This window comes from Felis catus, chromosome A2 (genome assembly GCF_018350175.1).
Source record: "Felis catus isolate Fca126 chromosome A2, F.catus_Fca126_mat1.0, whole genome shotgun sequence".
Lineage (NCBI taxonomy): Eukaryota > Metazoa > Chordata > Mammalia > Carnivora > Felidae > Felis > Felis catus.
The window spans coordinates 53,533,997-53,556,066 of NC_058369.1; the positions used below are offsets into that span (position 1 = coordinate 53,533,997).

The 22,070-nt window shown below is 42.6% G+C and overlaps 1 protein-coding gene across 4 annotated transcripts in view; it reads left to right on the forward strand.

The window, feature by feature from the left end:
• Positions 1–8,658: 8,658 nt before the first annotated feature.
• Positions 8,659–22,070, forward strand: part of TSEN2 (tRNA splicing endonuclease subunit 2) — a 48,654-nt gene continuing 35,242 nt past the window's right edge. Inside the window, exons 1-4 of one of the 4 annotated variants that reach the window (XM_003982498.6) lie at positions 8,697–8,790; positions 9,684–9,811; positions 14,272–14,473; positions 15,619–15,700. In XM_003982498.6, coding sequence (XP_003982547.1) covers positions 14,285–14,473; positions 15,619–15,700 — 271 coding nt within the window. In that variant the 5' untranslated portion in view covers positions 8,697–8,790; positions 9,684–9,811; positions 14,272–14,284. Of the gene's footprint in view, positions 8,791–9,683; positions 9,812–14,271; positions 14,474–14,853; positions 14,925–15,618; positions 15,701–22,070 lie in introns of those variants that run through there. The other 3 variants (XM_019825092.2, XM_011280217.3, XM_045051971.1) reach the window with 3 other exon arrangements.

A 22,070-nucleotide genomic window follows, 5' to 3' on the forward strand; every position in this document is an offset into this window, starting at 1 on the left:
TTGCTATAGAAGACTCTGAGAGTGGAGAGGAAGGAATGAATGGCAAACCCCTCAAAAAAAGAACTAGAGGAACTAGAAAGAGGAGACCCAGCTGGGTGTGTGGTCTGAAGGGTGCCTGGAGCAGGAAGCACAGGACAGATTTTGTTTAAGGGCAGGAGGAGAAAGAGGATTTTCAGTGGGCAAGGGCTGGGTTTCTCTGACCTCGAATGTGCTGCAGTCTCCTTCCTGCTGGCCTTCAGTGCCCTTTACCTCTACCCCAGACCTCCAGAATGATCCTCCTAAACCAAATCTGACAGACTCACTCCCCTCCTTCAACCCTTCCTGTGTGCCCGCTACCCATGGGATAAACTCCCAAATCCCTGAGGACAGCATGCAAAGTCCTTCACAGCCTGGCCTCAACTTTCCCTTCCAGGCTTGCCGCTTTTCCCCAGCAGATTGCTGGATGGTTCCTGAATATGCCATGCATGCTCACACCTCCGGGCCTTGGCTTGGGCAAGGCCTTTGGCTTGGGACACCTTCCCCGACTTGGCCCACTCCTTCTTGTTTTTTTAAGACCCAGCTCAAATGTCCACTCTTCCCTGGAGTCTTTCCTGAGCCCCTTCCTTCCTCGAAACCCTTAATTATGGCATTTACCACATATATGAGAGTGTAACTTTTCCAAGCATCCTCCTCTCCTAGACCACGAGGATCCTGACATCAAATATCGTGTCTGGTTTATCTGGGTGTCCTAACCTCCAGCATGGTGCCACACGTAGTAAGGCTGAATGAATGAGAAGTTCTCTGATGCTCGTGGGGAAGCACCATGAGGAGAAAATCAGGAGGTCAGGCTCAGGTTCCTACCCCCTTGGGGGCTTGGACAAATTCCTTATTCTCTCTAGTCCTCAGTTCCTTTTCTGCAGGAAAGCACTGGGACTTCACTATCTACAAGGTTATTTATTAAGACTATCTCTGTACAAGAAACTGTTCTAGAAATAAACATATTGTAATAATTATATATAATGAATATAATATATACATTGTATAATACTCATTGTATGTATTTATTATACAATAATGTATATAAATATTTCTGGTAGAATGAAAAGACAAAAGCAAAGTCCTAGAAGTCACATGCAGTCTACCTAGAACCAAGGAAAGCAGGACTAAGACCTCTCAAGGGGAGAGAGTTTTTAACTTTGGGGCAACAGTTTGTGTCATTACAAGAAACACCATGCTGCCTTGGGCCCAAAGAACTAATGTGGTGAAGTGAAATAAACATGGATGTGAGAGTCTGGCAGAACACTGCTCAAATCTCAGCTCTGCTACCCTCCGCATGACCCATAACAAGTCACTTTACCTCTCTAGCTCTGAAAGCTGGACATTGTCCGGCTACCCCAAAGAGTTGCTATTAGGACTCAATTGGACATAGGACTCCATGAATGCTAGAATTCCTTTCCCTTTACTCCCAAGGGTTGTAAGCTACAAGGAAAGGGAGCTTGGACAAGAGACTCAATCCTTAGCCTCAGTTTCCTCATCTGTCAAGAGGGCTATTTTGAGATGAAGTGAGATCTTGGGTGCAGACAGCTGTGCTATCGATGTTAAAATGAGTGTTAGCTTCCCTCCCAGCCTGGCAGTGGAGTGTAAACTCCAGCTCCATCTTCTTGGGCAGAAAGCTTGAAACAAGGGATTCAGAGCTCTGGAGACAGCTGAGAAGGAAGCACAGTCAAGAAAAAGAGTCAGAGGAAGGGCTGTGGAACACGTGACGATTTGCCTTCTCCCATCAGAAAACGCTCTTAAACAAACAGCAAGTTTCCTCCATTAATAAGGCCTGTGGAATGCAGATGAGATTTTTTTTTCCTCCTCCTTTTTTGCTGATTAAGTTCCCCCGAAACCCCCTTAAGAATTTTAATAAGAAATGCAAAAATCAACAAAAGTCCTGCAAACCCTTTCCTGTTATTAAATAAAGGGAAAGTAAATATTGCAAATTGGACATATTTCATAAGAGGATGTTTTGTTTGGGCAAAAAAAAAAAATGAGAAAGAAAAGAAAAAGCCATTTGCTTTCTGGCAGCAAATACAAGTCTTTGCTGAATTTTGGTTTCAAATGTGATGACTGGGGCATTATTGCTGGTTTGCCTGGAATTCAGGCCTTTTGATATCTGAGGCAGCCATACCCAGGAGAGCAGGAAAGCCAGGTTTGGGCCATGTTGGACCTCTTCTCCCCTGTCTCCTGTGAACAGAATAGAGAGTTTTCCAACCACCAAGGAGGTTATGATCCTGAGCTCAGAGGTGGGCACCTCTAAGGGGTCACACACAAGACAAAAGCAACTTGGAACAAAGAAGAATTTTATGGGAAAGTAAAAACCACAAAATGTTCTCTGTGGTAAGAGACCTTTTATGAGACTATAAAACATATTGTATCAATGCAGCACAGTAGTCCTGCAGTCAGGCGGACCTGGATTTAAATCCTACCTTTGTCACTTCTTAGCTGGGCTACCTTGGATAAATTACTTAACCTCTCTGATACACTTTCCTCATCTTCCAAAATGGGGAGAATAAAGGGGCACCTGGGTGGCTCAGTCAGTTAAGCATCTGACACCTGATTTCTATTCAGGTCATGATCTCACAGTTCATGGGATCGAGCCCCGAGTGGGGCTCTGCACTGACAGCTGGAGCCTGCTTGGGATTCTCTCTCTCCTCTCTCTCTCTGCCCCTCCCCTGCTTGCACTCTAAATAAATAAACATTTTTTAAAGGGGAGAATAGAAGTATTTACTAATAGGCCTGCTATGAGGAATAAATGAGTAGGGAAATGAGCCAATGCAAGGAAAGTGCTAGGCTCTGTATGTATCTCATATTATTTTGTGTAATATGAAAATGTAAAGGAAGAGGAAAAAGATTTCTCTTTATTTCTTTGTAGTGATTGGCAGTTTGCAAAGAACATTAGCACTCATGACTTTACATGCCTGCCAGCTCAGCCCCAGGAGACGGGCAAAGTGAGCCTTACCCTTCATTTGTGGTTGGAGCACCTGTTGCTGGAAAGTGGGTGTGACCCCTCAAGGACCCTCATGAAGAAATGGTCTGTGACCATGAGGTCAGAAAAAATGACCAAAGGAAAGGAGGGAGAGAAGCCAGAGGATGTGGCCATTTCCAGCCACAGAGAAGCCACATCTGCCCCAGGGCCCCTACACCCCCTCCTATTCCTCTCTGTCCTCCTTGTGGGGTTCCTGTGACTTCACCTGGCACTGGCTTCTCCCTGGCAGGGACAGCAGTCACAACGTGTTGGGGCTGCTTGTAGAATGCCAGGATGGGATCTTACGCTGAAATGCTGATGCATTGGACTCCACCAGCCACAGTCCCATAGCAGAGGCTCGGCCTGTGCACCCTATAGGGCTAGAACCTGTCTGCCACTTCTCCTGATCCCTTTCTTCCAGGCTCCTCTCAGACCCAGAGTACTGGCAACTGCCCTCATCAAACCGTTGATGCTAAATAGGAAAATTATTTTGGTTTTGTGGTTTTTCTATCTTTGTATTTATTTGTTTACCTGAAGCATCTTTTTGTGCAAAAATTAAAATCAATGAAGAAATACAACAAATAATTTAACAATCACCTATATTCCCACAGCCACATTTGCTTCTAGGTTTGTTTGTTTGTTTGTTTGTTTGTTTGTTTGTTTGTTTGTTTTTGCCCAAAGCAGAGCTTGAACTCACAACCCTGAGATCAAGACCTGAGCTGAGATCAAGAGTCAGATGCTTAACTGACTGAGCCCCCCAGGTGCCCCCGACCCTCCCACCCCCACTTTTTTAAATTGCAAACCATAATGCCTTGATTTTTAAAATTCTCTGTATGTATCTCTTTGAACATCTGTGTCCAAGATACTCTAAGGAATTTATCCCTAAGTAAAATGTGCTTGATTGTGAAGAACAGGACAGGAGTACGCATACCTGGGATTCATCCCCCCTCTTGTGCTTATTCCCTGTGTGACCTTGGACAAGTCACTTCACCTCTTTCAATCTGTTTTCTTACCTACAAAATGGGTATATGATAATTCCTAACTCAGTGGGCTGATGTGAGAGTTAAAATTAAGTGAGACTGTCTCTAAAAAGCAGCTGGAATAGCGCAAATGGTAAGAGCCTGGTCTCATCATTCATGTTACAGATTTTTCTAGCAACAAAAGAAGGATGGAAAGGCACATCCTTTGTGCTTTGCACAAGGGACCTGGGCCCAGCAAAGCAAAGCCTCAGAGGCTTGCCCAACCCACCTTACTATATGTTGTCAACTCTATCCCTGAGCCTGGCCTGGTGTTAGCTCCCCAAATAACTGAGCAAATGTACCTCTCAGCGTCTTGGTTTCCTTGCCTGTACAATGCGATAACACCTACCTCAAAGGGCTGTTGTGAGGCTTAAATGCTAGATAATAAATGCAGGGCACTTGTTAAAACTGTATCCTTTCTCGCTCACCTTGACCCTTTCTCCTTCAAAGCAGTGAAATTACCTGAAGTTTCATCTTGCTGGCAGGGTGAAGCTGGACTGTCCCTAGTTTGATTTTTGTTTCCCAAGCCTTGCACTTTACTTTGCAGATGCTGCAAGTCAACACGTGGAGGTTTTGTGGGGTCCCCGTGTTTGTTTTTCTCCCTGGAAATTGTGTCCAGGAAAAGCTGGGTGCTTTAAATTTGCTAAAATATCTCCATCTAGTGGGCTCGCTGAAATACTGCATAGTTAGGCACTGTCTGGGAAAAACAATGGGGCGACAGCTGGGGCCGCCCTGCCCAGCTCAGAAACGCCGCCGGTGGCTCCCCATTGTCTACGGGGTAAAGTCCAAATGCCAAGCCTGGAATTCAAGCGCCTGCACAATCAGCCCCCGCCCTGCCTATCGAACTTTATCGTCAGCAGCGACCTCCTGCCCCGCCAGCCAGGCCCAGCTCCTCCCCTCCAGTACCTCAAAACCCACACCTGCCTGGCACGCGGGCCTGCCGGGCCTGCCCATGTGCCCCAGCCCACTGTCTCCCTCCTCTTTGCCACTCTCCTGAAGCTAACCCTCCTTCCAGGCTCAGCTCAAAGGCCACTTCTTCTCGGAAGACCCCCCGCCCATCAACCCATCCTGGTCTTCCCTGACCTCCCACCAACACTTGTTGTTGGCTATTTTTGTATTTCAGAGTTAAAGCTGTGTTTTGTCAATGCACTGCCCTCTCGTGTCCAACACAGTGGATTTAAATGATCTCAGGCCCTGGAGTCCCTGTGGATCTGGATCCTTATCTGGCCTTTACCACTTCCCAGCTCTGGGAACTAGGAAGAGAGAGGGAACCTCACCTATGAAATAAGTAGTGAGAACACCTGCCTCACAGGGCTGTGGTGAGAATCAAAACAGGATGCCAAGTGGCCAGCACATATAAACACCCAACAAATCATCATTAGAGTGGTCAGATACACAGGATATATATACAAGATAAATACAGGATACCCAGTTGAACTTGAATTTCAGACAAATGATCTTTTGAAAATTTTATTCTAGAGAGTGAAAGAGAGCATGAGCAGGGGAAAAGGGCAGAGGGAGAGGGAGAAAGAGGGAGAGAGAGAGAGAGAGAGAGAGAGAGAGAGAGAGAGAGAGAGAGAGAGAGAGAGAGTCTTAAGCAGGCTCCACACTCAGCATGGAGCCCAACTCACAACTCGATCCCATAACCCTGGGATCACGACCTGTGTCGAAACAAAGAGTACGACACTCAACCGACTGAGCCACCCAAGCACCCCCAACGATTTTTTTTAGTATAAGTATATCCCAAATATTACATGGAGGTTCCATGTAACATTTCACAGATTAAATGATGCTAAGGATTATTGTTCATTTTGTTACGTTTGCTAATGATGTTGGGGAGATATACACACATACGTACATACATACATACACACGCATGCACACAAACTGGCAGATTCTGTGTTTGCAAATTCACCTACTGGCTAACATTTATTTGTGATGCCAAAATCAATATTCATAGTACTTAGTCATTCGCAGACATGCACGTGCAGAACACAGAAAAATTTGAGTCTCCCCATATGCATGTTCCCAGCTGAAGTCAACACTCGATACTCTTCTTGTTCCAGCTCTCATACTGTAAATAAGTTTGCTTTTGGCAGTTTCTTTAGTACCACCTTTTTTCTCATTTTTGTGCTTTCTGTTAGTGATTTCACTGTTTAAAATGGACACCAAGCAGAGTGCTGAAGTGCTGTCATGTGTTCCTAAGCCAAGAAAGGCTGTGATGTGCCTTACAGAGGAAATACCTGTGTTAGATAAGGTTCATACAGGCATGAGTTACAGTGCTGTTGGCCATGAGTTCAATGGTAATGAATCAACAGTAGATATTAAATAAAGTATCTTTAAACAGAAAGCAAGGTTATGTACTGATCAGTTGATAAAAATATTGTGGCCAGAGTCTGTCAGGAACCTAACCCTGTATTTCCCCATGAGCAATGGTTTGGTGTTCATGGTGACTCTATAGAACTGTGAATAATGAGAATCAACTATATATCATATCTATGTATATGTAAACATATCAACTATGCATATGAAATATATATAATATGTGATAAAAATTAAATATTTATCTATTAGGGATACATGCAGAAATATTATGAGTGAAATCAATGTCTAGGATTGCTTTCAAATATTCCAGCAGTGGGATAAAGGCATATATAGGGAGAGTATAAAAGAAACAAGATAGCAAAGGTTGAAGATTGTGGAAGCGATGATTTATTAGAATATTCTCTCTACTTTTGTGTTTGAAAATGACCATAACAAAAGGTTTTATTTTTTTTTTCAAAAGGTTTTAAAAAAACACACTGAAGTGAAAATCTCAGGGGAAGAATATCTTATTCAGTAGCTTTCACTCTGGACCTCTGTGGGGACAGGGCTCTCCATGACGCCACCTGAGATCTCATTATGGGCAAATCCCAAACCCTTGAATGCAGAGTTCTGTGCTGAGAGGTTCAGGAGATGTGGCTGCAGTGTCGGTGCCACCTAAGACATGCTCTGCCACCTTTGGCAACTCTGAACCTTTTTTCTTATCAGTTAAATAAGGAAATTGAACTGGACAACCTCCAGGTTCCCTTTCCTCTCTCATTCTAGGGGCACCTGGGTGGCTCAGGCCGTTAAGTGTCCGACTCTTGATTTTGGCTCAGGTCATGATCTCATGGTTCATGAGTGTAAGACCTTCATCGGGCTCTGTGCTGACAGCGTGCAGCCTCCTTGGGATTCTCTCTCTCCCTCTCCCTCTGCCCCTCCCACACTTCCACTCTCTCTCAAAAAATAAATAAATAAACTTTTTAAAAAAGCCTATCTCATTCTAAAACCAATATTTCCTAAACTGGCAAGTTCTGGTAGTACAATATTAGAGCTTTCTGCCAGCTGTCTCTTCCCTGCCAATTCATCCTGTGATACCACTGTTTGATGAACCTTGCTGAAGTTCTCCCTTTTTGCAACACTCTAACCAGGAAGCTATTCTGATTTTGATTTATCTTAAGTCTGAACTCTTAGCAGAGCAATTAAGGCCTGTGCAGGTAGACCATCCCCTGAAAGCCTCTGCTTAAGGAGGACCAGGAAACAGGGACAACACCGTGTCCATCAGAATATTGCAGGAACATAGAAGAAAGTCATCCAATTCAGCTCGGGGAGTCAAAAGGAAGTCTCCTGGAGGAAGAGATATTTGAGATGAGGCCTAATTACTAAGGAATTACTGCTGCAAACAGAGGGGAGAAGGATGTTCTAGGCCAAGGCAAGTTGTGTGTGTGTGTGTGTGTGTGTGTGTGTGTGTGTGTGTGTGTGTGTGAAGGCCTGGAGACAAGAGAAAGTTGGGGAAAAGTCCCAGATTTCAAAGCCTATCACACCCTAGCCCCATGAATCTCTGTCATTATTTGACACCCTTCCCTGTCACCCACATTCCCCACCTGCCCAGCATGTGTGATATGTGTGCTGGGGACCCTGGGATTCGTATTTGGGAAGGCATATATTGGACTCCTTACTAAAAGTCCTTTAAAATAACCAGGTCAGGAGAAATTTTTACACCTCCCAACACATTTTGCTTTGCTCATCCAGCATAATTCTGACGGCCCACTTTTCAATAGAGGTACCTGAGTCTTAGAAAAGTAAAGTCACTCAAGACCAGGGAGGAGGTGGGCATTCAAAGGCAGGTCTGACTCCTGGCTGTCGTCCTTCACACTGCACAGGGCAACCAGTGCACACACAGACTTTGAGTCAGGTGTCTGTGAGAGGCCGCTTCCTTACAAGTTCCGGGCATGCTGCAGCTTATACATACACACTGAGAAAGCGGAGGTCAGCGTCAGGGCCAGGTCAAACAGTAAAGTCTTGTCGCCTCAAGTGCCTATCCCTAGCCCCTCACCACCCTCCCCACCCCGCCCGCCGACAGATTCTAAGTCTTCATGCCTGGGTTAAAGCTTGGGCTCCACTACCTCCTGGCTATGTGACATCGGACAAATAACTTCGGACCTCATTTGTAAAATGAATCTTGCGAGACTGTCGTGAGGATTAAACGAAAACACCATCTGTGTAGGAAGCGGTCCGTACAATCCTGGGAAGGGTAATACAGACAACTCGCTCACACGCACCAAAGAGCGAGCAGCAAGCACAGAAAACCCTCCTTCACGCTGTGCGCAGGCGCTCGAGGCAAAGACCCCCCGCGGGCGCTCCCGCGGACTCTGCGGCTGCGCATTCGCACGGTTTTGCGACCGTACTGCTTGACGGCGGCGGTGTCAGCCCTCCGGCTGGTGTTGCCGAGGTAACAAGGGGCGCGTGGGGCTCTGGAAGGTAAGGCTCCGGGGCCCGTGGCGAGCTACGGCTCGTGACGCTAAGCGTCGCGGCGGCTGCTCCCTGTGGGGGGGGGGGTCTGCTGTGAGAGGAGACGTTGGCTTCTTCGAAAGTCCTCAGGAGCTGGAGCGGGGAGTGTAGAGACTTTCCCCGGGGTCCCACAGCCAGACTAGAATGGACCGAAATGGGGAGCCAGGCTTCCCGGTTCCGCCGGAATTAGCCCCTCTCCCCTTGTCCGAGCACCTGTAGCCGTTCGTGCTTCTCTTCTTCGTTCTTTCCGAAGAACACGACGCCACGTTCGGTGCTGGGGGCTGGGGACGTCGAGGTGCATCGGACACCGTCTCTGCCCGAGGGGAGCCTCAGCAGCTAATGCGGTTCTTGGGGCGCCGGGGGCACTCAAGGAAATACGCAAAGGGATAAGTTAAGACAGGGAGTTATGAATTTGGTGGGCCCTGAACACTTTCTGGCTTGTGTGCCATCATTTACTGCAGTTGCAACCTCCATCTGACTAGCATTTTGCACACGACAGGCCCAGTATGAGGCGCCTTGGCCTTTTTCACGCAATTACCCACCTTATCCTCACAACTGCCTTCAAAGGGTTATCTTTTGTTTATGTGGCTTAGTCTCAGGTCCTAACTTGAAAGCTCCCCAGGGACTGGATTGTTTGCCTTGTCCCTTTCATCCTTGCCTCCCCTAAGCCCAGGAGGTATACCGTTGGAGCTTCAAACATTTTTTAATTGGGAGGTGAGCTTTACTGGGTGGGAGGTTTTAACCAGGCTTGTTTGGTAGAGTGTTCCAAGGGGGTTGGAAAGTTAAATGGAGCTACCTCCCCCGTTTTTGTTTTGCTGTGTTTTGTTTTATTTGGAATAAACATTTACTGAACATCTAAACAGTGTGTGTCTGCTCAAGGGAAGAATAAGGAACAAGCCCTGCTTTTGATAGTAAATATACTTAACACTACTTGTGTCTGGAGTCAAGTATGCCCGGGTTTGGTAAAGGAAAAGCAACAAATCCCTTACAGGTGGGTAGCACTCAGCTCCTGAGTCCCTTTCCTCCTCTGAACAACGGGAATAGTAATAGTACTTATGTTAAGGAGATGTTGGGATTGAGTTTGAATAGGCTATCCTATCACCAGTGGTTGGCAGCTTTGGCTACATGTTGAACTTACCTGGGTCCCACCCCAGAATTTCTGATAGAGTTGCAGGTAAGTTCTGAGCATTAGGAGGTTTAAGATTTCCCCAGGTGATTCTAAGGGCAACCAAACTTGAGAGCCACTGTTGTATACAAGGTTAATTAATCTCTCTTCAGCTATCATTCCCTGCTTAAGAGTCTGCATTGACTCCCAAGTCTGAACCAGCCTTCTCATTCCAAACCCCTTGACAACTGGCCCAGTCATTCCTCTGTATCTGTGTGTGCTTTAGACATGGGTCCTCCTTTAGGCTAGTCTTCTTGCAATGCTATGTCTCCATACGATAGGGCTTGGGTAACTGGCCCTCTTTAAGCCTCAATTTCCCTGTCTGTGAAATAAGAATAGTAGTACCCATGTGTATAGCAATGGCATAGACTGCCTGGTGTGTTGTACCTACTGATGATGATCACCTCTTCTAGTTTTATGCACATGCCACATCTTACGTTATGTTGTGCTTCTATAATGGCACTACAGAAACATTTCTTAAATGCCTGTTGCAGATATGGAGAATAGTGAATTCCTTTCTCCCCTGCTTTGTCTTTCAAATTCAGCACAAGACAACTCTTTCACAAAACTATGAAACTGGAGATCATTTGGTTTCTCCTATTTAATTTTATTGAGAGATCATTCACATCATAAAACTCACCCTTGTAAAATGTACAGTTCAGTGATTTTAGTACATTCACAGAGTTGGGAAGCCATCACCATCACTGCAATTTAGTTTTAAAACCTTTTCAACACCCTCAAAATAAACCTGTACCTATAACCCCATTTCTCCCTTCCCTCAGCACCAGGCAAGCATTAGTCCATTTGGGGTCTCTGGATTTGCTATTATGGACATTTCATATTAGTGGTCTTATACAATATGTGGTCTTTTGTGACTGCTTTCACTTAGCATAATGCTTTCAAGCTTCGTATACACTGTAGCATGTATTAGCACCTTATTCCTTTATTGCTGGTAATCCATTACATATGGACACACCCCATTTTGTTGATCCATTCATCTGTAGATGGACATTTGGGTTGTTTCCACTTTTTGGCTATTATGAATCACACTGCTGTAAACATTTGGGTACAGATTTTTGCATGAAAATGTTTTCAGTTTTCTTATATCTGTACAAGGAGTGGAATTGCTGGATCACATGGTTATTCTTTGTGGGGTTTTTTGTTTCTTTGTTTATTTTGAGAGAGAGCAAGTGCAGACAGAGAGGAAGACAGAGAATCCTAAACGGGCTCCACTCTGTCAGTGCAAAGCCCGATTCAGGGCTTGATCTTACAAACCAAGAGATCATGACCTGAGCCAAAGTCAAGAGTCGGATGCTTAACCAACTGAACCATCCAGGTGCCCCAATCATATGGTTATTCTGTGTTTAACATTTGAGTGATTTCCAGACTGTTTTCCAGTCCTGTTCAATTTGAAGATGAAGAAACAGGTCTCAGAGAGCTTAAGTGGGTTATGCAAGTTCACATGATAATAATGGCAGGTTTGCATATATAGGAGGCCTACTATGAGCCAGCTTCTTGATGTGCATGCTGCCACATGGGCAGAAGTGACACCAGATCACAGACTGAGGTTTTGTGAAAAACGGCATGTTTTGTGGCAGGAAACTTTCTGTTACATACACTTGGGTTGGAGTACAGGGTTTTTGCCACCAAGTGTCCTAGCTCCTTCTTGCTTTTTAAGAGTATAGCAGCGGGGCGCCTGGGTCGCTCAGTTGGTTGAGCGTCCGACTTCAGCTAAGGTCATGATCTCACGGTTCGTGAGTTCGAGCCCCGCGTCAGGCTCTGGGCTGATGCTGGCTCAGAGCCTGGAGCCTGCTTCCGATTCTGTGTCTCCCTCTCTCTCTGCCCCTCCCCCATTCATGCTCTGTCTCTCTCTCTCTCAAAAATAAATAAACATTAAAAAAATTTTTTAAAAAAAAGTATAGCAGCAATCGGAGGGAAGATTCCAACCCAGGCAAATTCAAATATAACTTCATTTTCACTTGTTCAAGGGAATTTAATTGGAAGTTCTTGCAGTTAGCCATTTAACATTTCCTCTTTTTCAAAAATTCTAAATGTAGCCTATACAAGTTAAATACTACCTAGAAGTTATAAAAGTGAAAAATCTCATAAAAGTCCAAATTGTTCCTGGATATCTCTTGAAAGTTTCTCACTAGATTCCAACATCCTGCCTCAAAAAAGCATTAAGTTTTAGAATAAATTGCTGCTGCTTCTGTTGAATACTCAATACTATAGTTGGCTTGGATTGAGGGATAAGTCAGCAAGTGAAAATTTAGATAAAATGCTCTTGGAAGAAAATCTCTTAATTGTGCATCAACATGCGATACACATTGTTTTGTTATGAATGCTTTACAATAATGTGTGCATATGCTCTGGTTTCTCTTCAGATAGTATAAATCTTTTGCCTTTTACAATAATGTGTGTGTGTATAGATAAAATGTATATATGTATCATGTTCAGTATGTAATTCCATTGAGGGATCTATTTAAAAATTAAATTATTCTAGCATTTTGCTGCTTAGAATATTTGGTCAATTCTATGAAGCTTCCAACTTGCTGATTCTTATTTTTCATAGTTATCTTTGTAATTTATCAATCTCTATAACTCTTCCTTGGTCTGTGTTTTCCTTTGTCCCCATCTAATTCCTCAGTTTCTTTGAGAGGATGGATGTATAAAGGTATCCCACATTGGACAAGGCATGCAATTTCTTTTTAATGGTCATGAACCCATGAAACCACTTACCTTCCTCAGATTTGGCCACCATCATTGGCTATTTCAGGCTTGATCGCATGTATTGCCCAGTGGGATGCTGGTGTTAACTGCAGGAGGCACTTAACGAAGTTTTACTTCGTTCTTTGGATCCATGTAGATGAAACGTGTGATCTGGCTCCAGTGTATCTTTAAGCACCAGATATGCTCTCAGCTTAAGTCGAGCCCAGGCCCGGGATGGAGGGAGCAGCAGATTCAAGTCTCCTCTCATGTTCCGGGGCGTCTGTTGGGAGAGTGGAGTGCCCAAACTCTTGCACTGTTTACATTTTCCCTCCTTACATGGGGTTGGGTTTTCCTAAGTCAAATGTATCTGCTGTGGCTCTGTTGCTTTATCACCCAAAGCACTCAACTCCATTTCCTTCCTTTAGCCATTATTGAATTGCAGCTTGTTGTGTTACCTTCAATTTGCTTTTGTGTGTGTTTTGTCTCTTCAAATTGAGTATAAGGCCTGGAAGGGAGAGGTACTCACTTTGGCTTCCTTTACTTCCTCAGAGTATTCAGTGCACAGCAAGCAATTCCATCATTCTCCGGAACCCTTTAGCTCCTAACCTTGAGAAATAGCCTTCAGACAAAGGGAGACAGATGCAGCCTGTGCTCGCAGCAGAACCCAGAGAGAAGAGCATAGGCTTTAGAATTCCACAGACCTGGGATCATCTGAAGGGGCCTTTTACAAAATCTTTGTAACCTGAACCTGTTTTCCTCATCTGTAGAATGGAGTTGGTAGTACTCACCCCATAATAATAATTAAAGCAAATATACTCACAGTGCTCATTATGTATCAGGTACTCTTCTAGGACCTTTATGGGTCTTAACTCCAAGATAGAGTCTGTTTTTAGCCTTATTTTGCACGCAAGGAAGCCAAAGCATAGAGAGATTAAGTAACTTTTGCCCCAAATCACACAGCTGCTACTCTGGCTTTAGGGTTCCTGCTCTTGGTGCATGATAGACCCTTAAATGATAACTGTTTCTGTCATTGTTATTATTTATTAATTTACCTTAAAAATTGGGAGATGATTGACCTAATGTTTAGAATGGATTTTAAGGTCCTTTTTTGAAAAACAAAATGCTGACTTAGATTTAATCCTTTGAGGACAGTGTCTCTTTTGGTTTTATCTTTATACCCCTAGCACCTCTGATTATTGGGAGCCGCTGGTAGGTACTCAGTAAATTGTTGCCTGAGTGAAAGAATGGGAGTAATCCTAAAAGGCGGGAATCGTATCATGCTTGCTATCAGACTTTTGCATGGCATTGTAACTTTGGGCATGTCACTAGGCCTCAGGCTTGTCCACTATAATTAGAAATATTGCCACTGGCTTCTTGGGCATGGTTGTGGGAATTGAGATACTCTACGTGATTGGCATTTGTTCTCATTACCCTTTCTTTTAGTTCCCTGCGTTGTATATATTTATTTTTCCGACAGACTACAACATTTTCTGAGCCTAGAGATGCACTCCCATTTTTTATCAATATAGTTATTGATTGGCTATTTCTTTCTCCCTGTTATACTCTTTAAAAAACAGCTACCCTTGAGAAATGGCGGAAGCAGTTTTCCACGCCCCAAAGAGGAAAAGAAGAGTGTATGAGAGTTATGAATCTCCTTTGCCGATCCCTTTTGATCAGGATGGTGGGCCTAAGAAAGACTTCAAAATATTCACTGCTGAAATGATAAACAACAATGTAATTGTGAGAAACGCAGAAGATATCGAGCAGCTGTATGGGAAAGTAAGTGCCAGCTGCTTTGGTGTGGCTCCTTCCTCACAGCCCTGAGCCAGCTGTCCCTGTTGCTTCTCCCCATCCATTCCCAAAGAAACTATAATTGAGCCATATTCTTTCCTTGCTGTTTGGTGCATTGCAGTATGGGAACAGCACAATTTGAATCAGGTGCCCCAAAGCCATATGTTAATGAGGATAACTCCCCGACCCATGAACCCGTATTTCAACGCATTGACCTTTCTTGTCTTTCCATTATAAAAGGCTTGTGTGTTCATAAAAATGTCCAGCAGTTTACAGAAATGTAATGAGTAAAAAGTAAGAATCCCCACTCGCTCCCATTCCATCCCCGGAGGCAACCTAAGTGGCATATTGTTCTGTGTCATGGACAGATGAGGCTTCAGCATGTCCTTGGCTCCTTATCTGTTCTCTCTTCTGGTTGAGGACCTCTTCTTAGATGAAGGCAAGTTCTAGTTTTTGCTGTTTTCCATAAATGATAGGTGTGGGTTGAGATTGGTAGCTTGCTTCCTTTTTTTTCCCCTCCATAGCCAATTCATTAATGGGGGCATTTTTTTTTTTAAGTAACTAGAGGGAAGATATAAAGTTATGAAAAGTAGAATGAATCTCTTGTTAACTCAAATAGTTGTTTTCCATAATTTGGCTATTGTTGAATGGATAAAGAAATTGTGGTTTGTGTACACAATGGAGTACTACGTGGCAATGAGAAAGAATGAAATATGGCCCTTTGTAGCAATGTGGATGGAACTGGAGAGTGTTATGCTAAGTGAAATAAGCCATACAGACAAAGACAGATATCATATGTTTTCACTCTTATGTGGATCCTGAGAAACTTAATAGGAACCCATGGGGGAGGGGAAGGAAACAAAAAAAAGAGAGAGGTTAGAGTGGGAGAGAGCCAAAGCATAAGAGACTCTTAAAAACTGAGAACAAACTGAGGGCTGATGGGGGGTGGGAGGGAGGGGAGGGTGGGTGATGGGTACTGAAGAGGGCATCTTTTGGGATAAGCACTGGGTGTTGTATGGAAACCAATTTGACAGTAAATTTCATATATCAAAAAAAAACCAAATAGTTGTTTTCCTTCTGCTAAAAAATTAGTAATTAAACGTGTACTAACTTGTTTTCTCTTTTCCCGGAAGGGTTATTTTGGAAAAGGTATCCTGTCTAGAAGCCGTCCAAACTTCACAATTTCAGATCCTAAGCTCGTTGCTAAGTGGAAAGGTAAACTTAAATCTTTCAATTCTTTTGACAAGTTATTTTCTTTTATTTTTGATCTTATGCTTCAGATTACACAGGAAATTCTTGAAAATTATATAGGAAGATTCTCTAGAGAAGAGGTAACATGCACAGTGGCAATTTTACTGCTAAAACTAGCAACTAGACTAATTCTAACCAAGGTGGAAGGGTCCTTATGGTTGGTGAAAATGTGTTTTATCGAATTTCTGGAATTGTCAGAAATGTTATTTACGCTTTTCTGTTGTTGAACGTTGACTAACAGGGTACTGTGCATGTGGAAAGTACTAGTAATTAAGTACCTCATCACCTGCATGCAAAATGAGTTTTATATTTTTTATTTTTAGAATTAGAATTTACAACAATAACCATAACGTTAATGAATTTGTTAAAACATTAACCAATGTGTATAGTTCTTACTTGCTTACCTTGACTTCTTTAACATATAAATCTTTTACCCTAGTGTATTTGTTTAAGGAAGTCTCATGGTGATTACATAACCAATGCTGGCATATTAGATCATAATTAGGGTTTTTAAAAACATTTCATTGTAAGAAAAAAACACAAATTAAAACTGTGGTAAGGTACCATTTCAGCAGTCAGATTGGCAAAAATCCGAAAGTTTGACAATATTCTCCTTGGTAAGGCCTTGAGAAATATTCTCACGCATTGCTGATGGGAACACAGGTGGTCCAGCTATTACAAGGGGAATTTGGCAATGCCTAACAAAATTATATATACATTTGCTTTTTTTTTTTTTTAAGTTTATTTATTTTGAGAGAGAGAGAGAACAAGTGGTGGAGGGCCGGAGAGAGAAGGAGAAAGAATTCCAAGCAGGCTCTGCACTGTCAGCGCAAAGCCCAAGAACGGCTGGAACTCACCAACCGCGAGGTCATGACCTGAGCCGAGATCAAAAGTCAGATGCTCGACTAACTCAGTCACCCAGGCGCCTCTATATACATTTGCTTTTTCCCCCAGTCCTCCTCTCCCCCTAACCACTGGTAACCTTAATATGTTTTCTGTGTCTGTGAGGTTGCCCGTTCTAGATATTTATGTTAGTGGAATCATACATTTTGAAGCCTTTTGTGTCTTTTACTTAAGATGTTTTCAAGATTCATTCCATTAATTCCATTAATATTCCATTCCATTAATTCCAATAATATTCCATTTTATGGATATATCATGTTTTGTTTATCCATACATCCAGAGATGGACATTTGGGTTGTTCCCACTTTAGGGTTGTTGTGAGTAGTGCCACTGTGAACATTCATATACAAGTGTTTGTGTGGACATATATTTTCATTTCTCCTAGGTACATACCTAGGAGTGAACTTGCTGGGTCATATGATAATTGTATTTTAATTTTTTTAGGTAATGTCAAACTGTTTTCCTTAACACCTACCCCATGTCACATTCCCACCAGCAATGCACAAAATTTCTAATGTCTCTACTTCCTGTTTTTTGGCTTTTGATTTTTCGGTGTTTTATTTTGTTTATGATAGCCATCTCAGTGTGAAGTGGTAAAAGTTTTTAACATTCATGAAGTCCAGTTTATCTTTTTTTTTTTTTTCTTTCATTGCCTCTGGTTTTGGTAGCATATTTAGGAAACCATTGCCAAATCCAAGCTTATGCAGATTTCCCCCCGTATTTTCTTCTAAGAGTTTTACAATTTCAGCTCTTAAATTTAGGTCTCTGATCCATTTTGAGTTAATTTTTGTGTCTGATGTAAGGTAGAGTTCCAGCTTCAATGTTGTGCCCATGGATATCCAGTTGTCCCAGTATATGCATTTACTTTTAACCCAGCAATTCCATTTCTAGGAATTTATTTAAAAGATACACTGGCAAATATATGAAAAGAAATAGCACAAGGCTATTCACTGCAATGCTTTTTCTTACATTAAAAGACTGGAAACAATCCACATACCCATTAGGAGGGGACCAGTCATTAAACTGTACTACATTCGTATAATAAAGTGCTGTGGAGCTGAGCTGAGAATGAGGGATCACAGGGATGTATTCCTAAGTGAAGACAGCAGAGTAAAGGGGAGTCTGCATAGTATGTTATGGTTTATCTGGAGGTGGGTGGATATAGATATATTTTTTTTTAATTTAAGGAAGGATATACCACAGATTCTTTTTCTTTTTTAATTTTTTTATTTTACATGCAAATTAGTATATAGCATGTAGCATATAGTGCAACAATGATTTCAGGAGTATATTCCTTAATGCCGCTTACCCATTTAGCCCATCCCCCCTCCCACAACCCCTCCTGTAACCCTCTGTTTGTTCTCCATATTTAAGAGTCTCTTGTTTTGTCCCCCTCCCTGTTTTTATATTACTTTTGCTTCCCTTCCCTTGTGTTCATCTGTTCTGTGTCTTAAAGTCCTCATATGAGTGAAGTCATATGATATTTGTCTTTCTCTGACTAATTTTGCTTAGCATAGTACCCTCTAGTTCCACCACGTGATTGCAAATAGCAAGATTTCATTCTTTCTGATTGCTGAGTAATACTCCATTGTGTATATATATACCACATCTTCTTTATCCGTTCATCCATCGATGGACATTTGGGCTCTTTCCATACTTTGGCTATTGTTGATAGTGCTGCTATAAACATTGGGGTGCATGTGCCCCTTCGAAACAGCACACCTGTATCCCTTGGATAAATACGTAGTAGTGCATTTGCTGGGTCGTAGGGTAGTTCTATTTTTAATTTTTTGAGGAACCCCCATACTGTTTTCCGGAGTGGCTGCACCAGTTTGCATTCCCACCAGCAGTGCAAAAGAGATCTCTTTCTCTGTATGCTTGCCAACATCTGTTGTTGCCTGAGTTGTTAATGTTAGCCATTCTGACAGGTGTGAGGTGGTATCTCATTGTGGCTTTGGTCTGTATTTCCCTGATGATGAGTGATGTTGAGCATTTTTCATGTGTCAGTTGGCCATCTGGATGTCTTCTTTGGAGAAGTGTCTATTCATGTCTCTTGCCCATTTTTCACTGGATCATTTGTTTTTTGGGTGTTGAGTTTGATAAGTCCTTTATGGATTTTGGACTAACCCTTTATCTGACATGTCATTTGCAAATATCTTCTCCCATTCTATCGGTTGCCTTTTAGTTTTGCTGATTGTTTCCTTTGCTGTGCAGAAGCTTTTTATTTTGATGAGGTCCCTGTAGTTCATTTTTGCTTTTGTTTCCCTTGCCTCCAGAGACGTGTTGAGTAAGAAGTTGCTGTGGCCAAGATGAAAGAGGTTTTTGCCTCCTTTCTTCTCGAGGATTTTGATGGCTTCCTGTCTTACATCGAGGTCTTTCATCCATTTTGAGTCTACTTTTGTGTATGGTGTAAGAAAGTGGTCCAGGTTCGTTCTTCTGCATGTCACTGTCCAGTTTTCCCAGCACCACTTGCTGAAGAGACTGTTTTTATTCCATTGGATATTCTTTCCTGCTTTGTCAAAGATTAGTTGGCCATATTTTATGGGTCCATTTCTGGGTTCTCTATTCTGGTCCATTGATCTGAGTGTTCTTGTGCCAGTACTTTACTGTCTTGATGATTACAGCTTTGTAGTATAGCTTGAGGTCTGGGATTGTGATGCCTCTGGCTTTGGTTTTCTTTTTCAAGATTGCTTTGGCTATTCGGGGTCTTTTCTGGTTCCATACAAATTTTAGGATTATTTGTTCTAGCTCTGTGAAGAATACTGGTGTTACTTTGATAGGGATTGCATTGAATATGTAGATTGCTTTGGGTAGTATCGACATTTTAACAATATTTGTTTTTCCTACCGAGGAGTATGGACTGTTCTTATATTTTTTTGTGCCTTCTTCAATTTCTTTTGTAAGCTTTCTATAGTTTTCAGCATATAGATTTTTCACCTCTTTGGTTAGATTTATTCCTAGGTATTTTATGGTTTTTGGTGCTCCACAAAGCATCTTCACTGAAAGTGCCCCATGCATACCTACAGAAAAGGTTGGTGAAGTAACTTTCATGGCAGTGTTGGTTCTGGGTGTGGACCTGTGAGTTCTGGGCTCTAGTTCTAGCTCTGGGAATCTGGCTGGCTGAACCTTTCCGCCTACAATGTTGCATACTGGTCACCTGATGGTGTGGGTTTTAGTCCTCATCTTCCTTCACCCTGACTTTGGGCAAGTCATTTCTCCTTACCCAAACTCAAGCCTTCACCCCAGCGCGTTAGAGGCTTGGAATAGAGGATAATCAATCGGCTGTTGAAAGCCTAGGAAAGTGAGTTCACAGACTCCTACCTCCTTAGGAATTTCAGTTTGCTGTGTCATGACCTCCCTCTTCTGGTAATTTAACATGTAACTATTTAGCAAGTTTTACTGACAGCCTTCCATGTGCCAAGCGCTAGAGATAAACAGGTAAAAAAGCAAATCCCCTCTCCTTGAGATACAGTCTAATTGAGGGCACAGACCAGAAATGATGGATTCTAACCCTAGCTGACATATGACCAAGTGAAGGATTATAAAAGGACTGATTAACTTTGCCTGAGAAGATTAGGAAGAAACACCAAGGAGGAGGAGCTGGGCTCTGAAGAATGAGTTAAGAGTTCACCAAACAGACTGGGGGAAACAGGCAGGGGAAGCCATGCAGAGGCTGAGAGGGAGCAAATGCACGGCAGGTCCATGGAATGGCAGGCAGCCTGAGGTGGCGACAGGGCCAACAAGTAGAAGAGAGTGGACAGAGAGGGTAGAAGATGAGGCTGAAGCCAGAATCTGAAGAATCTCCTAAAATGAGTATTTGAGATTTACTCCTTCAGGGTGGCCCACAAACTTAATTTTTGCTTCCCTGGCATAAATTCATTTCCTTCAAATTTCTATTACCGTCTGAAACTTAGTTCCTACATAGATCAGGAACAGGTTCTCAATTATTAAGATCATTACACTATTTGAAAACTTTCTAGGTTTCTGGCCAAATGTTAGTAACTGCTGAAGCTGGATGGTGGGTATAGGCAGGGTCATCATGCTGTTTTTTCCGCTTTTCCTTCCTCTCTTTTCGAAACACTAATTATGAAAAAAAAAATTCTCAGACATACAAAAGTAAAGAGAATAGTAGAATAAATTCCCATGTTCTCACCCATCAGCTTTAATAATTAACTCATGGCCAGTCTCGCTTCATCTGTTCTGCTCACTCTCCCAGTCCCCAGGTTGTTTTGAAAAAGATCCCTCACATCCTATCAAAACATAATTGTAGTACCATTATCACTTTTAAAAATTAATATTAATTCCTTAGCCTCATCCAAAATCTATGCATCGTCTCAATTTTTTTCTTTTTTGGAGACTGACTCAAAATCCATCTAGGGCCCATACACTGCAACTGACTGAGATACCCGAAGTTGATTTTAACATATGTTTCCCTGCCATGATTTTTTTCCCGGTGGTTCATTTGTTGAAGCAATGGATCTTCTGTCCTACACAACTTCCCCCTGGTCTGTTCTCAGATGATTACATCCTTATTGTGCTGTTAACATGGTGCTCAACAAAGGAGGTCACAGGCCCAGTGCGGTCCTTCATCTGCTTGTGGACAGTCCAAGAAGGGCTTGCACCAACCTTTAAGCAACCGACTCACTCAGCACATTGCTTAGTTCAGCTCACCTTGTTTCCACAGTCAGATTTTCATAGAGCAGGAAGCCGTAGGTAAATAACTAAATACCATGTCATCTATATCCATTCTGGTGCAAAGGACTTACCTTGTGACACTTGAGTACTGTGAGCAACACTGGCTTAATAAATATACTCTTTGACGCTGTTTCCTATGAATTGGAGTTAGAGGCTTGATTGGATTCAGGCTCAAGTTTGGGGGCAGCCTATCTCATGGGTGGTCCTGTGTGTTTCCTTACAAGACAAAAAATGTCTTGTCTCCTTGTATGTCATCAGCACTGTTGGTGATCATGCTTTAATAGAGGATGCAAAACGGTGATATTCAAATCCTATTATTCCTTCTTTGTTTAGTGGTGAGAATGTTCTATAAAGAGAAACCCCTCACTAGGTTACCCTGAGAGCCAGATCATGTTTACCAATTTCCAAAATGATGAATCCTCCACAGGTAAACAGTGAATTTCTTCTGGCATGTATTAGTATGTACCAGTATAAATTAAAAGATTCAAGCATTTTGGGGGGATACTATTACCAATGACTGGATTTTAAAGCAAATTGTAGTATTATCTTATTGATGCTCGAATGTTTCCATGTTTGGCCAGCAGAGTCTCTTTTGAAATAAGCCTAGCAGTTTTTGATAAGCTTCCTTGCTTCCTGGTGTAAGTTGTTTCATGTAAAAAATCCTGGCTCTCAATCATATCAACATAATTAATCATTTACTTTTTTATACAATATGCTACCACCTATGAAATAACTG